This window comes from Rhyacophila brunnea, unplaced genomic scaffold, assembly GCF_057557595.1.
Source record: "Rhyacophila brunnea isolate RB1 unplaced genomic scaffold, BYU_Rbru_1.0 scaffold_8, whole genome shotgun sequence".
Lineage (NCBI taxonomy): Eukaryota > Metazoa > Arthropoda > Insecta > Trichoptera > Rhyacophilidae > Rhyacophila > Rhyacophila brunnea.
The window spans coordinates 30034028-30050371 of record NW_028233350.1 but is presented as its reverse complement, the minus strand read 5'-3'; the positions used below and the strand labels follow the sequence as shown (position 1 = coordinate 30050371).

Below are 16344 nucleotides of genomic sequence, written 5' to 3'. Positions count from 1 at the left end.
TTTATCATTTTTATTATTATTTTGTGAAATGGAATTCTACCAAGTAAATGCTAACTCGATTAATATGTAATATATTTTTATTTTATAACTTTGGTTTGGTATGATGGAAAACTTGAAAATGTGTAGTATAGCTGGTACAGTGAAATAATATTTTATAATTTATAATTATAATACTTGATACATAAACAATAAATATAATTGTCATTAGTTAAAGATATGATGGCGAGGAATGACCTATGGTCTAACACCTTATCTTTAAAATACTATAAAACATATGTTGTGTGAAATTTATAATACAATATACTGAAAGTGCTTCAGTCAACATGAACGGACTTAGTACAATTGACTGCAGTTCCCGTAAGTGATAATATATATTACTTTAAATTAGCTCCTTAATGTTTCTTTACGAGAAATCTTTGGGTCTATTCGCACATTGAAAAAACAACACGTCAATTTGTCAGACACGAATTATGAGTCCAAGACTCACGCCATCGCAGCGCATATTCACATTGCGTATTTTCACAAAATATTTATTACTTATTAAATTTGTGGAATTGTTAAATAATTTATGTGCCATATTGCTGATAGTTTTTGCTTTGTAATTTAAGACAATATTATTAATTGATAACAAGGTATAATGCCACAATTTTTTTTAAAATAGAATAAAACCACAAGTTTATTCAGTGTTTATCTTTCTTACTATACATACCTTTTATGATATTGTTTTTACCGGCAAAATGTAAAAAAAGGCAATGAATTCTACAGATTGGAAACTATCATAGCACATTCTTAACGCATAATATAGTAAGTAGATATTAGATGTAATTAAAAAAAATCGGTGTGTGTACTTATGTACGCGCGTTAGAAGTTATACTTCTTTAGCGTAACAAAACAAAATATTATTGCAGAATGTAGGTACTTACCTACTTTGGAAGAAAAAAATCTCAAAACCTGTGTTTGAAAAATTTAGCAAACCGCTATTTCGACCATCTTTGCTTAAACAGATGACTGTACAACTATTTTCGTTAACAATAATAATTTATTACAAATTAAAAGTAAAACATAGCTTATGCTCTATTTAATGGTTTAACTGAAACGTGATATTGTCTTTTGTGATGAAACATAATAATTATTATTGTCTTCAGTTATTATAAACCGCTAATAAATAAATTGACATGAGATATACGACAAATATTATCCTAAACTGTAAAAACATGTATTTTTGTGTATGAAGTATCTAAATATTGTAAATTTACAGCATAGCCACAGCCCTCAATATCACAGCTGAAAATTACAACCCTCCAGCACTTAGAACACCCGAACGTCGCCGCGCATAATAAATTATGTTGCATAGGTGGGCAAAATTTCCGTCCTACGCCAAATTAATGCGTTACATTTGCGCGCGCAACTTCGTCCCACGCCAAAAATACACTCTGTACTGTTTCCCAAAACGTGCCTAAAGAAGTATAACTTCAAAAAAATATATATATTATATTCAACCCCTGTACCCATGTACTCTTTTAAATCGTTGAATTTAAAGATTATTTCTATTCAATTAGTCAATTCGGGTAACATTAGACAACTTTTAGGTGTTTTTAGCGATTGATTGATTTTTGGAAATAGTCAGCTACTTCTATTATTATATTAGGTGTTCTTATAAGTTCGCTAAATTAATTTAATTTTGATATCAAAATCTTTCAAAATATAGAAAAACATAACTAAAACGCTGTTTTATGGGTGATCCAATGTTAAATGAATAATCGGGTAACTTTGGACTTTAGTATTTTCGATGACCAAATTCCCTGATTTTTAGCTGAATACGCGATCTGGGTAACATTGGAATGTACTTTTTTGATGTAAAAACTCTAATCTAATAGAAAACATCAAAATGTCACAACTTAGTATCTATTACCCATACTTACTGATTGGTTTATGCGAATGTACCAATAACAAGAGTGATGATGAATTTAAAATGACCTTTCTAATACAGAATACTAGGTGGTGTACGTGGTGCAGTGGGTAAGGCACTGGCCCTTCCACCCGAGAGTTCTGGGTTCGATTCCCGGTCATGATGAAAACATTTATGTGTTTTTCTCAAAGACTGGGTGTTTATAATTGTTCAAAATTACTAACAACACCTTGCACGAAAAAGCAAGGGCATGGTTATTAATAATTCTAAGAAAAAATACGGAATACTGCTCTTCCTACAATAACGGTTGTTTTAAAATAATTTGACAGGATAGTTTGGTTTGTTGTGAAATCCATAGAAAGAAAGTAGATTGGGTGTGCTTTTTCAATCAATTGTATTTAATGTCTCTTAATGCCGGCCACCGGAAAAAAAAATAAAATCCAGTTGCTTAGGTTTTGTCCAATGTTACATTGAATTGCAATGTTACCCCAAATGACTGTATCATGTGAGTTCACCTGTTTTTTCTTTTTTTAGAAGCTGTCAAATTTGCAGTCATTGGGAACAATGTTTCTATAGAGATCTTTGGGTATGGCAGGGTGAATTATTGCTTTTTTTGGTTACGGGACAATTGTAGGTAAGGGTATAAAATCCATGATTATTAATAATGATGTATTGTTATTTTAATATAATATTAAAATTAATAATATAAATATTAGGTTTGTAATTAATATTGAAGATTCAAATTGTAAATTGTCTAAAATAATTAACTCAATTGACATAGTGCAATTCAATGACATTAATATGAACGAAGCATCTGGAAAAAAAAATGACACTCACTTTTTTTGTCGGGTCTACCGAATGGCATAATCTGTTCTAATGCCATTACAATAAAGGTGATATTGCTATAAATTCCCGAAACTTTTTGTCGGGTCTGCCGAATGGTTCGGTTCGTACAGGTTCGCTCAAACGAAGATTGATACTAGAAACACTGTTCTAACGCCGTTACAATAAAGGTGATATTGCTATAAATTCCCGATGCATGATATCGCATAATGGATATTGCGTGACGTCTACCTATGCACGTGCGAATGTCACCATGGGCGAATTTACTTGCTAGCTACTGTACTGAGTGCGTCGTCCATTAATAATGTCATTGGTGCAATTAGACGAAAATCCGAAAGTATGTTTCAAAAAAGCTAACTAACTTATATTATTATGATGAAAAATCGTTATGTAGGTAGTATATGTATAATATTCGACGCCTTCTCCAGATGCAATACGTGTTATAATACGGTTACATATCAGAGGAATATACATTTGCTGGACATCCCTGAAGACTCTTACCCGAAAGACGTACATATAACAAATGGAAAACTAGAAATTAAATGTAAGGGTATATTACTTTGTTATATTAGCTAAATAGTTTTATTTAAAATCAAAGTTTACATTATAGTTTCAAAAAATCCGATTTAAAATCTGCGTTAGTTAGAAATCTAATTTCAATTACAAATGCTTTTAATGTACTTATACATATTTTATATTATTGTGTACTATATTGTACTTTAATGTGTACTATAATTAATTAGATTTTTTTATTTATATCAAATCGACTTTCACTATAGTCGGAATATCGATTCGATATACTTAACAAAAAGAATATTTTTCTTTGGGTTATTTAAAATGAATATATTTTTTAGTAAAATACAGTAAATTGTATTGTTGTTTTTATTGAATAAAACGCAATTTTTTTTTATAGTACTTATTCCACTTTAATTAATATATTAGGACCGGTTTCGTCCGCCTCAGTGGGACATTTTCAACTGAATACATTTTTTAAACAATATTTATTAAACAAAATTCAAAGCGATAGAAATAATATAACAATAGATACATAATAATTATCCGTCCAATAATACATGAAAAAAAAAAAATTGCGTTTTATTAAATAAAAACAACAATACAATGCAGTTCCACCATGAATTGACAGTTAACAAAATAAAAGAAAACAGTAAATTGTAGTTTTAAAATTCTGTCACCTTACATACTATATACGAAATAGTAATTCATATATTAATTTCAAAGCTTCATCTTCACTGAAGGTATGTTTTTATTGAACAGCTTTGATTAAAATATCTCAGGTCATCTTTATATTATTATACCTACATATTGATGTGTGTTATTTTTTTAGGGAACGACAACCATATATCACAATATTCCGGAAAATTTCTATGTGACTATTGCCCTGATGTGCAGAAGAATCGAAATGTATCAAATATAATTCTGTGGGGTGGGAAAGAAGTAGAAAAAAATGTCACTGCCGTAAATCGAGACGATTTTCTTAAGTGCGATAAAACTCTGAAAGAATTTCTTAAATCACTCGTTACATATGGCGTCGCTTTTGTAGACGATGTAAGTAAATTGTTTAATTTTTGCATGCTGTATAATATTATTATGTTTATCGGAATGTTGTTTACTATCGACAAAAAAATATTGTTACCATGTAACCACATGCAATATAAATGTATATTAAACATATTTTTTACACATAATATTGACAATCCAGCTTTTATAAAAGCTCTCGTCTACGTATCCAATTAAAATAATTTTATCACATTGCGTACCTAAAGACAGACCACAGTTTGGAATACAAAATATCAGATTAATTTAGATACGTAGCTAGATCGGGATTAAGGTACGACGCTTAATGATAAAACCATAATGCAGAAGAAAAAGATAGATGTCTATCTTGCGATGTCGAAATCGTCGACCTAGTTTGAGTAAGAAAAAATATGTGTTTGTAAAAACTTTATCATCTACTTATTAAGTCAAGGATCACAATAAAAAATATAACAAACAAATTCTGAATAGTTGAAGTGTTTCTAAAAAACCTCCTACCTTATCAATAATAATACACTGGTGATAAAGTTTTTACTTACTTGATTGTATTAATTTGTTATATAAGTTAGAGTTAATAGTATTCGTTGTAGGCGGCTCTCGTGGAGCAGTGCTAAGGCGCTTGCCTTACACATGAGAGTTCCTGGGTTCGATTCCCGGTCAGGACACACAATATTTATGTGTTTTTTTCAAGTCTGGGTATTTGTGATTGTTCAAAATTACTAACAACCACCTTGTACGAAAAAACAAAGATATGGTTATTAATAATTCTATTTAAAAAAAATTAGTATTCGTTGTCAGTGTGTATTTGCCTTTTGGTGAGTGTACACAGTGCCTAAAGATGCCGAAAGTCGAAACCCGGGTCGCAAAAAACGACTCAAATGGAATATTATAAAACTCAATCCATTGGAATTCAAATTCAAATTCCATCAAGTACCTTCGGTCGATAGTACGTATTGATATTATTAATATTTATTGTTAAATATTATTAATATATCATACTTTTCATAAGAAGAAAATATTACAAAGTTTTATTAAGTCCTGACTCCGAGTGAACCTTTAGTTTTGTACCTAGCAACCATAGAGGTATTAAAAATAAACTAGCAAGATACATAGTATTTTTAATGGAGTTAATCCTTAGTCTTTTTCTAGTAGTTTAAAATACTATTAGTGTACCAGTTTTATAGTCATATTGTAAGTTTCTAGGATTCAACATGCAACACGCCAAACCATTCAAGTCCAAATGTCATTACTTATACTCTATGTTTCGTTAGTGCAGGGGGGGGCAAACTTTTTGGATGGAGGGCCAAATTCAAGAATTCGAAATGAGCTGCGGGCCGCAAGCAAAATACCATTTTTAGATATACACTATTTATTATCACGAATTATAAACATTACAAAAAAAATATTGAGAAGAATGAAGTGGTGTACATTTTTTAAATTCAGGTGTTAATTTTGTAGTTGATTTTCACAAAACTGCTTGTAAATGGACATCGGGGATATTTCACCGTAAAGAATTTTTATTGAGGTTCATGATCGAAAATGTTTGTTCATATATATAGGTTGATCCAAAAATAACGAACATTTTTCTTGCATAATCTTCAAGTTGGTCGAATTTGTCTGAATTAAGGGCATTGTAAAATTTGGAGATTTCTTCACGACAATGCAATTCTCTTAAATCAGTGTCACACTGCAGATCAATAATCTCAAGTTGTAGCTCTATCGGTACACTATCAATATCTATTGAAAATGGATCGCGTACTATTGCTAAACTTGTCTCAATTTTTCGGAAGTCACCAAATCTTTGTGAAAAATCGTCATTCAGGGCTTTAATAATTTTACCATATTCTTCAAATTTATATTCTGGTATATTCAGCAACTTCAAAGTTGGAAAGTGGTCCGCGTTGTTATTTCATATTTGTCGAAGGAATAACTTGAGTTGTAATTGAAATCCATTCAAACTTTTTACCTTATCTTAGGCATTATATTTTTTTCCTTGCAACGCAGAGTAACAGTATTTAAATGTGTCACGATATTCAACGTAGAAAATAGTGGTTACATAGTGTGAGACGAGACGCAAGAAAGACGTACTGAGATAATACATTTTTACGAAACAGAAAAAATTCTTCAAATTGTAATCTATTGTCAATATTTTTTAAAAGATTATAAAAAAGTTATTCGTAATCATAAGTACAATTAATGATGGCGGGCCGCAAAAAAATACCCGGCGGGCCACATGCGGCCCGCAGGCCGCAGTTTGCCCCCCCCTGCGTTAGTGGGTAGTATTCTTGAATTAGTCTATTATCTGGAGTCCTTATAAAGTTTCTTACAAGATTATTTTGGAGCGTCTTCATTTTAAGATATATAATTATTTTCCTTTCAATAATTCATCAAACGATTACTTTCTGGCTGCCTTTCTACAAGGCATGCTCACTTTTCACTCTCTTGAATCTGGTAGGAAATATTTTTGCCTGCTATCACGCAGGATGATTTTTCCAATCCTGGCGTCCTAAATAATTTAAATTTATATGCGCCTGTTAATTACCTACGACTTACATAGCGCAGCCATGACCTATTCTAGGTCACTGTTCTCAATTGTTTTATTGAGGCAAGCCTATCAGGTACCATTAGCGAGGGGTGCAAGACTAGTTAATGCGCTCCCCAAATACATAGACATTTTAGTGATATGCTGTGTATTTTGTTTTTGAAATTTTATTTTACTGTATAAAATTGTTTATGTTTTTTTAAAAAAAATTTTCCTACTCTCTTGTGAGGGTAATATTTGTTATAATGTAAATCTCATATTGTGAAGGTCCCGACTTTTGATTTTTTATGTCCACAATGTTTTGTTTTCTTAAATAATTATATAAATAAATAAGATTACATATTTTTTCATTCACTCACTCATTTGGCAGCACGGCTCTCAAAATAAAGCCATAAAAACATTTTTTTTTATTCTCCCGAAAGATTGGTTTACATACCTAACTATTAAAAATATGTTTTTCTGCAGAAAAAAATCTATTTATAGTTTTCACCGTTTTATGTCACTTTAATTTACAATTTTATCAGAAACAAAATTATTATGGTTCCCAAATTCAAAATACAGCAAGGTTATATACTAGGTCATATAATATAACACAATGATACTAAACCTTTTTTTTCTTCGAGCCAAATACATATATTTGTAAAGTAACGCGGGCCGCATCACTACTGGTGTGACGAAAAAAATCATGAAACCCCCCCTTTTTTACAAAAGATTTTTGAGATTTTAAAAATCATGCGTGTTTTTTTTTAAATTAATCGTGTGCAATAGCAACACTCTTATACCAGATCTGATGTAGACCATAATGAGAATCCTCTTCGGGTGTCACTATCTGTGCGTCAAAGTCGAAACTAATCTCAAGATATACGAAATTCCTGATAATAAATGTGTTTCGGGCCGCATTGCACGAACTGCATTGTATTGTTGTTTTAATATAATAAAACACAATTTTTTTTTGTAGAACTTATTCTACTTTTAATCAATAAACTAGGGCCGGTTTCGTCCGCCTCAGAGGGACATTTTCAAGGGACATTTTGTTGAAAATGTCCCTCTGAGGCGGACGAAACCGGTCCTAATTTATTGATTAAAATTGGAACAAGTACTACAAAAAATGGGGTTTTATTATATTAAAACAACAATCTTATGTATCAGTCAATAATAAAATTATCATTTGTGGACCAAATCTCGAACGGCGTTATTAACTTCTAACGATTCCCAAAATCCTCTTCCATTGGGGACCAATTTTGAAATGATACCATTATTATTACATTATTGGCGTCACATGCTAGCGAAAGAGTATTGATGTTACGCAAATTTTAGAAATCCAATTATGTGTAACCAGCATTTTTAAAATTTGATACTTTTTTCACCAGTCTTCCACCAATCTATTCGTATAAAAATGTATATTGCAATAGAAAAAAACTGAGTAAACAAAACCAAAAGGTTAGCAAGGCAGAGGTTTCCTTTTACTGAATGTATGTTTGATACTGAATATTAAACAGATAAATTACAATTCTTAAAACTTAACTAAATAATGACAAAAACTCCTGATAAAATATTATTTTAATAAATTTTACGATTTCGAACACATACAGTGTCGGCATCTAGTGAACATACCATATAGTTAACAATAAAGTAAAACTTCAATGTTCTGTCGCCAGTCCAGAAAAACTAAAAATATTTATTATTAAAAATATTGTAACATTATCTGCCAATGTAGTATTTTACAGAAAAAATATTTTGTACACTTGAAAATTTTACTAGGTAAGACAAGTACCTAAATTAAATTATTATTTTCTTCTTTTTGCGTGATTTTTAGGTTCAAAATATAATCGTATAGCAAATACAGTTAGTACCTACCTATTTTATGGTTGAGTTGAATGCCTGGGCTCGAATCTATCGTATCTGGTATAAACCAGATGTTGTTTGATACGGAGAACGAAGGTAATGGAATATAAAATAGCCAACTATTCATCAGTAATAATATCCAATATAATCATTAATGTAGACTCCACTCTGTTCAAACAGCCATATTATATTTTTAGACATTTATGTCGATTATCTGTTAAAATAGCAAGTTTCTTTTTTATGAAGATTAATAGTGGCGAAATACGAGCAAATTATTTATTTCGCACAGCATGTGTATAATAAACTTAGTTGTAATTATGTGATTGTATTTATTTTTTTCTCAAGTAATGCTGTTTATTTTCAAATAATAGCGTAAGGCCGGGCTTAATACAATAAATAGGGATTTCGTCCGTACTTAGCGGTATTTGATATAACTCGAGAGAGACTCTAGTCATTTTGTCTCCACGGTTTTAACCCCTTAGTGAACAAAATAAAATCTCTATCACGAGAATAATGCGCTATTTAAATAACTTAAAATATAATATATTAATGACATTAAATAATATATGACCTTTCAATACTATTTCATTGGATTTAAAAATGGATTCTTATGGTAGTCTATGGTAGGTGGTTAATTTTTTTTGTAAAAAGGTTTGGGTTCTTAAAAAAATATGGAAAAGAGTTTCTGACTTATTTTTAGGTTGAAAATTTTACGTCTTTCTTTTTTTATGAATTTAGTAAATAAATATTTCCTTACCAACTTTCACTCTGTGTACGATCATTTATTATAATATCCAGCTTAGAAGCGGACGTTCAGACGTTTTATTAATTGATTATGTCCATGATATCATGGCCTCGCGAGATCCATTATCTTTTACGTTTCGCTGTATTCTATCTGTTATCAATTAATGTTTAAGGTGAATACTCCACCTACTAGAGGCACATAGCGGAAAAATGGGAGCTTGCATTAAAATTAGAGACATTTTTTTGATACTTTACATTTTAAAGTATTTTAATTTATATATTATCTAAAAATATTAAAGAGAAAATTTTTTTTTAAATAAAAATCAAAGATAACCTTATAATTAAATCGTGACTGGGTAGTAAAATACAAAAATAGGAATAGTTGGTCTTACAAAAGGAAAAAAAGTACTTTCAAAGATATTACAGTTCTGATACCAAACCATGGTAAGTATACCAATAAAATGCTAAATAAGGAAAAAACTTTTATCATAATTAATCGCTGTATTGCGGACCATTATAATCTTGCCTCATCCCTGGCTCGCTTGGGTACAATAAATGACCCTAGGTGCTAGTGCGGAAGTGAGATTGAAGATGTTAATCACGTTATTTGGCAATGTCCTCTGTATGATACCCAGAGACAGCGGCTTATTCAGGGTCTACCAATTGCCAATGGATCTTGCGATATTTTTAGCTCGGCCGAATATCAAGGCGTTGCAGTGTGTCCAAGTGTTTCTGATTGAGTGTGGCCTACATGTGTAAATTGTTTTTGTTTTTTTCTTCTCTCCTGTAAATTTGTATTGTAATAACTGTTTGAGTAATTGTAATAATATGTATTTTAGCGGTGTTCGTAGCATAATAATAAAAAAAAGATATCGGCAGTTTTCAATGATTCGACTGCATCGTTTGCTTCACGGAAATCTGTCACTGCTCTCAAAAGTTATAATATTCGTATTCGTTCGTGTTCTTCCTTCGAGCTGCCTACCCCCTTGGGATGTCACTGCTCACGTCTCTTGTTCCGATCTTTACCTGCAGTATGCAAATCTGCATGGTGATTCAGAGTCGCTGGCATCAGAGCGGCTGTGCCATAAGTTTACGGGGTTATGGACTCTCTGATTCGGTTCGTAGTAGATGTTCGAGTCACGTTAACCGTCTCTACGTAATCACATCTGTCAACAAGAAATGGTTATTTTTAAATCATGGACGTAAATTAATTTCACGTATTAATAATACCATTGTGCTTTTCGTTATAAAAGGGTTGAATTGTTTGTTTACCAAAAGAGAATCAGGAATGAAGTGTTTAACACCCAAATAACATGTTAACCCCCAAACCGTACCGAGTTTGTATGAAATATCAGATAGCCAGTACGTGAATGTTAAATTCTAGAACAAACAGCCCTTTGTTAATAAACGCTGGGGATACTTTGGCAGCGGGAAAAACGAACTTTCCCTACAAATGGAATTTTCACAAGGCTGATTGGCTTTAAATTTCTACACCTCGAAAGTGCTATGGGAAAACTTTGGTGTCATAATATACATATTATGATATAATTCGAGTATAATTAATTTATGTTACCTTAAATTCAATGTATGTATTATTAATATCAATCTTTTTATAGTTACGCCGTTTAAAATTACTTATGGAGTCTTATCATTCCAATATCTCTATATATATAAAAATCTCGTGTCACGATGTTTGTGGTCGAACTCCTCCGAAATGGCTCAATCGATTTTTATGATTTTTTTATGTATATTTGTTAAGTATGAGAATAGGTCAACAAGTATATTTCATACCGCTAGGTGATTAGGGTATCTCTATCCAGATTTTTTTTTCTTTTATTTTTTTGAAAATTTCTTTTTGTATTTGTTTTATTATTTTGCATTAAAAAATACCTATAACCCCAAATTTTCATCCTCCTACCCCCACCCTCCCATTTTTTAATCGCGATTTTATTATTTTTGTATGAACAAATTTAACCGTCGTTCGTATTTCAAACAGAACGAAATTATTTATGTTGTTGAATGACAGATAGCGCTACGTCCGAGAAGAATTCAAGAGAAGCGTCGCGTCATTTTGACATTTCATTCGGCATGTCACAACGCAGTGCGTGCAAAATTTTGTACGATTTATTTTAATTTATCTATTTTTACGTGCGTGTATTACAGTGCACAATGCCATCAAGACGCAAGGGGGGCCATTTGGGCCGTCTAACGAATAAAGCAACAAACATGCGAAATAGTAGAGCAGAAAGAACAGACGAACAAATCCAACAAGATAACAAAAACGTGCGTGTAAGCATGTCGCAATTGCGTGCATCCCAATCACAAGAGGCACGAGCTGAACGAAATCAACAACGACAATTGGAACGGAGCCAAGCGCGCCGGTTCGTAGTTAACACACGCAGAGCAAATGACCGACAACGCCAACAAGTACATAAAACATTTACATCCGCTTTGTTCCTTCGTCTCGCATTCGAGTACGAGCCAGATATTGAATATTCCGCTCATCCAAAAGTACTGATTGGTGCAATGGACAAAGAATGTCCCCATTGTCATGCGCTCAAATTCAAACATGAGTCAGCCGAAATGTGTTGCGCATCAGGAAAAGTGCAACTACCAGAAATTGAGATACCACCAGAACCATTGAACGGCTTGCTCATCGGCACGGTTCCAGATTCAAACCTGTTCCTGAAGTCCATTCGCACATTCAATTCATGCTTCCAAAAGACTTCGTTCGGAGCAACAGAAATAGTTCACAATACTGCGACAAATGGTCAACAATTCCATTCTACGTTCAAAATCAAAGGCCAAGTATACCACAAAGTAGGCTCATTGCTGCCAATGCCAAACGAACCACATAAATTTTTACAAATCTACTTTATGGGCGGTGAGGACATCAATCATGTGGATGCATGTTGCGGCTACAATAGCCTCAATTCGCCCAATGCCAGGCGCATCGTCGGCGAACTGGACGCCCTGTTGAATGAGTACAATGAATTATTGAAATTCTTCAAAGCACACATGCACGAATTGCAAAGTGACAATCACGCTATTGTCATCAATCCTGATAAAACACCAGCTGGAGAGCACGTGCTTCAATTCAATGCGCCTGTTGTTGACGACATTGCTGGAATCATGGTTGGCGACCGCACATCGACGCAAGAAATCGTGATTCGAAGAAGAAACAATAATCTGGAGTTCATCGCTGACACACACCGTTCATACGACGCTCTCCAATATCCGCTAATTTTCTGGAAGGGACAAGACGGATATTACATAAACATTAAACAACGAGATCCTGTCACAGGTAATTCATTCATTATGAACATCATTACTCATTTTGAATTGAGAAAATTAATGGTTGATGTTTTTTTGTTTTTATCGGCGGTCATCGTCTACAGCGCTCTATTCCTCTTTCTGCCATATATCCCATCCCCACACACTTACGATACATTCGTTATTTTATATTTAACAACCAAAATATTCACTAGAAATAATTTATATGGCAGAACAACGTTTGCCGGGTCAGCTAGTAATATATAATATTCTTAGATTAGTTTATTAATATAAGTGGTACCTACTAAGCTTAATGGGAATTGAATTTAAATTATATTGTTATCTTAATACCTATTTAAAACTTATATAATATATTCAAATTACAATAACTGTCGATTTAAAAATAATAATACTGACAAGATATTACTTATATTGTACGAGTTAATATAAACATAATCAGTTATAGTAAGTGAATGAATTATGAGGTGTGTATAGAAAATAGTCGTAGTTTCGTGGAAGACACTGTTGATCATGGTCATGATTGAGGAAGTTTCCTGATGAATATCGAAATCTGTCACACTCGTAATGCTGAGTGGTATAAATACTATATAAGCATACAAAAAAAACTATTTCTTCACGCGAAAACATTATTCTTTACTATGCAAACCGAAAATACCGATTGCCGCAGGCCTCATGTTTTCTAGGAAGGCTATATTTATAGATATCAGCGAAACATTAAAATTACTTAACAAAATTAAATATTATTATATCAAATAGTACGATAATGCTTTCATGGTGATTTACACACTACCCTTTGTATAGTTTTATTGTAATATACAACTAATTACTATCGTTATGCGTCTATGGACTTGAAAATTTATTTTTAACATTTTTCAGGTTGGAGCAAATGTCGAAGATACGGAATTGGTTATAAAAAGACTAGCTCCAATCCAGCGCACTCTTTTTGGAGACTTCTGGTCTTTCACTGCCAATCAAGCGAGAGCTGACACAGCATACACGACGATTCCACTTGCACCTCATACTGATAATACTTACTTCACGGAGGCAGCAGGGTAAGTGTTTATTGAATGGCAATCAGTCGACTTAACCTAGGTCAAGGAAATATATCAACAAAAGATTACTTTATTGACTTAATAATTATTAGTATTGACGAAAAAGTTATGCCAAAACACAAACCGTAGAAAGGAAAATTTACTGAAAACATTACGTCGGTTCGCAAAAATGCTGATAAGCATTCAAATTGAATAATTTTTTTATCAATAAAAACTACCGATGCCGACATGGCAATTTAGTGCAAGGTAATGGTCGCGATTTACTATATCTTATAAATAATTTCTTTATTAATTTTGTAACGTGATAATATTTTTTTAGACATAAAAATATTGAATCTATTATTAAACAATATATTGCATATATAAAACAATTATAAGGCCAGTGGTCACTTATGGCTGACTTGGTGCTTAACTCAAAACGAGGAAAATAAATTAGCTGTCTTTGAGCGCAAAATCCTCCGAAAAATCTTTGGACCCTCGTTGGAAAATGGGAACTACAGAATAAAAATGAACCACGAGTGGAAAGAGCTAATTGAACAGCAAACAATCATAAGATATTGTAAGTCCCAAAGACTACGATAGGCGGGACATGTGCAGAGAATGCCTGAAGTTAGAGCGCCAAGGATCATGACGAAGTGGCTACCCCAACGGAAGAGACCCGGAGGCCGTACAAGAAGGAGATGGGCTGACGCCGTAGAAGTGGACTGGCTTCATATAAGAAGACCAGGTAACTGGAGAAGTGTTGCGAGAGACTAGAGTGAGTGGAGAGCGGTTGTAGAGGAGGCCAAATCCCACCACAGGATCTAGCGCCGTGAAAGAAGAAGAAGAGATATTGCATATAATAATTACGTTATGGGATATTTACTATCGTGTTCGTTCACATACACTTGAATTACAAAGCAGCAATTAGAATGACATGATTAAAAAAAACCTACTCATCTTCCTCTTTAGTTAAGTTAATTTAAGTTAATAAAACCGAATTTTCATGAGCGTTTCCCTATTTATGTGTTACCAAACAATTCAAAAGACTTGTATAAAATTTAATCAAAGTGTAGGGGATTTAGCTCTGTCATTTTTCGCTAGTCGTTCCTCCTATGCTATGTAATATAAAAGAAGGCTTACGCATGACTTTTTTTTAAGGAAATAATATCTTTTGCGAGTTCTGAGGTTTATCCCATAATTCACTTCCACTTATATGATCATAACGTTTCGTTAGAATACGGTTTATGAGCTTTTCGTAATATTTACGGGAATTTCGGCCTATCAAAATAAATATACAATGGATTGAAACACATTTAATATATTTCAAAACAGAATCCATTTTACAAAGCTAATCTTATGTATGACAGTAGACACGTGCAAACCAAATAAATTACATTTCATGATAGTGAAATTTTTTGCTTACCATTTCATCACTACGCGTCTATCGCCATACAAGTTTTTTATAACTAATATATTTTTATTTTTTATTAATATATATTATCATATAATATTATGTAGACTATAAAATAATAGAGTGATAAAATTCTACAACGCCCTCTATAATGATAAAACTGACAGAAATTCGACGAGTTCAGATCCCCAAATGAAGGAAGACGACAAAGCCTGCCTCCCTGAGATTACTACTACTAGGTAGAGCATGCGATAACAGGTATGACAAGTGCAAAAGCTCCATTAAAATTTGGATTAACAATTATTGACACAGTCAAGAGAGCCGGTAAAACCACAGCCTGTTTGTAAGAATAGAATATCAAAGAAGCATGTAAAAATGCCTCGTTCATCATTCTCAATAAAAAGGGAGACCCAGAGGATCTGAAAAATTATCGGACAATTCTGTACAAAGCTTTCACAAAAATACTCTCCAATCACCTAGAAATTGTGCTAGAAGAGAGCCAATTGAGGGAGCAAGCCGGATTCAGAAGATGCTACAGCACAATGGATCATATACAGGCTTTAAGGGAAGTTATAGAACGGCATCAATATAGATTACCACTCTACCTGGTTATAAAAATTGATTATGAAAAAGCATTCGATTCTATCAAAAACCTCAATTATCGACGCCTTGCCTACAACTAAGGAATCTCTAGGCGTTATATAAACATTCTGAATAGCATAATATACAGTAATACAACAGCCAGTGCAAATCTTCTTACGCTGTATTGAAGGTTTCCTATTAGCAAGGGTGTTCGACAAGGTCCAATATATACTAGTTTTAGTAGATGATTTTAGTAGATGATTTTTAGTCATTCGGCGAATGCATTTATTTAAAATATTTTTTTTTTATAATAAATGCTAATGGAAGCATTCAGTGTTTCTGGCTATACTTTGACAAGTTTTTCAATGATGATAGTTTTATATTAGTAACTATCTGCATTTGTTTGCGGAATAAGTGCACGTGGCCGGTGAGCTGCAGTTTATTAACCCCTGGTCTAATGTACACCTAATATCCATTCAAACCAACAAAAGTGTCGGTCGCCGTCACCTACCATAAGTCGGTCGTATGCCGGAGGGCGGAGGGCTTAGCCATTTTATTTATACGTCGGCATAATAATGTATGAATG

At 32.7% G+C, this 16344-nt stretch overlaps 1 protein-coding gene across 1 annotated transcript in view; it reads left to right on the top strand.

Moving 5' to 3' along the window:
- Positions 1-200: 200 nt before the first annotated feature.
- The window catches only part of Tmlh (Trimethyllysine hydroxylase), a 35207-nt gene continuing 19063 nt past the window's right edge, over positions 201-16344 (top strand). Inside the window, exons 1-5 of the mRNA XM_085958781.1 lie at positions 201-357; positions 2444-2543; positions 3181-3296; positions 4098-4318; positions 13608-13783. Coding sequence (XP_085814907.1) covers positions 324-357; positions 2444-2543; positions 3181-3296; positions 4098-4318; positions 13608-13783 — 647 coding nt within the window. The 5' untranslated portion in view covers positions 201-323. The remainder of the gene's footprint in view (positions 358-2443; positions 2544-3180; positions 3297-4097; positions 4319-13607; positions 13784-16344) is intronic.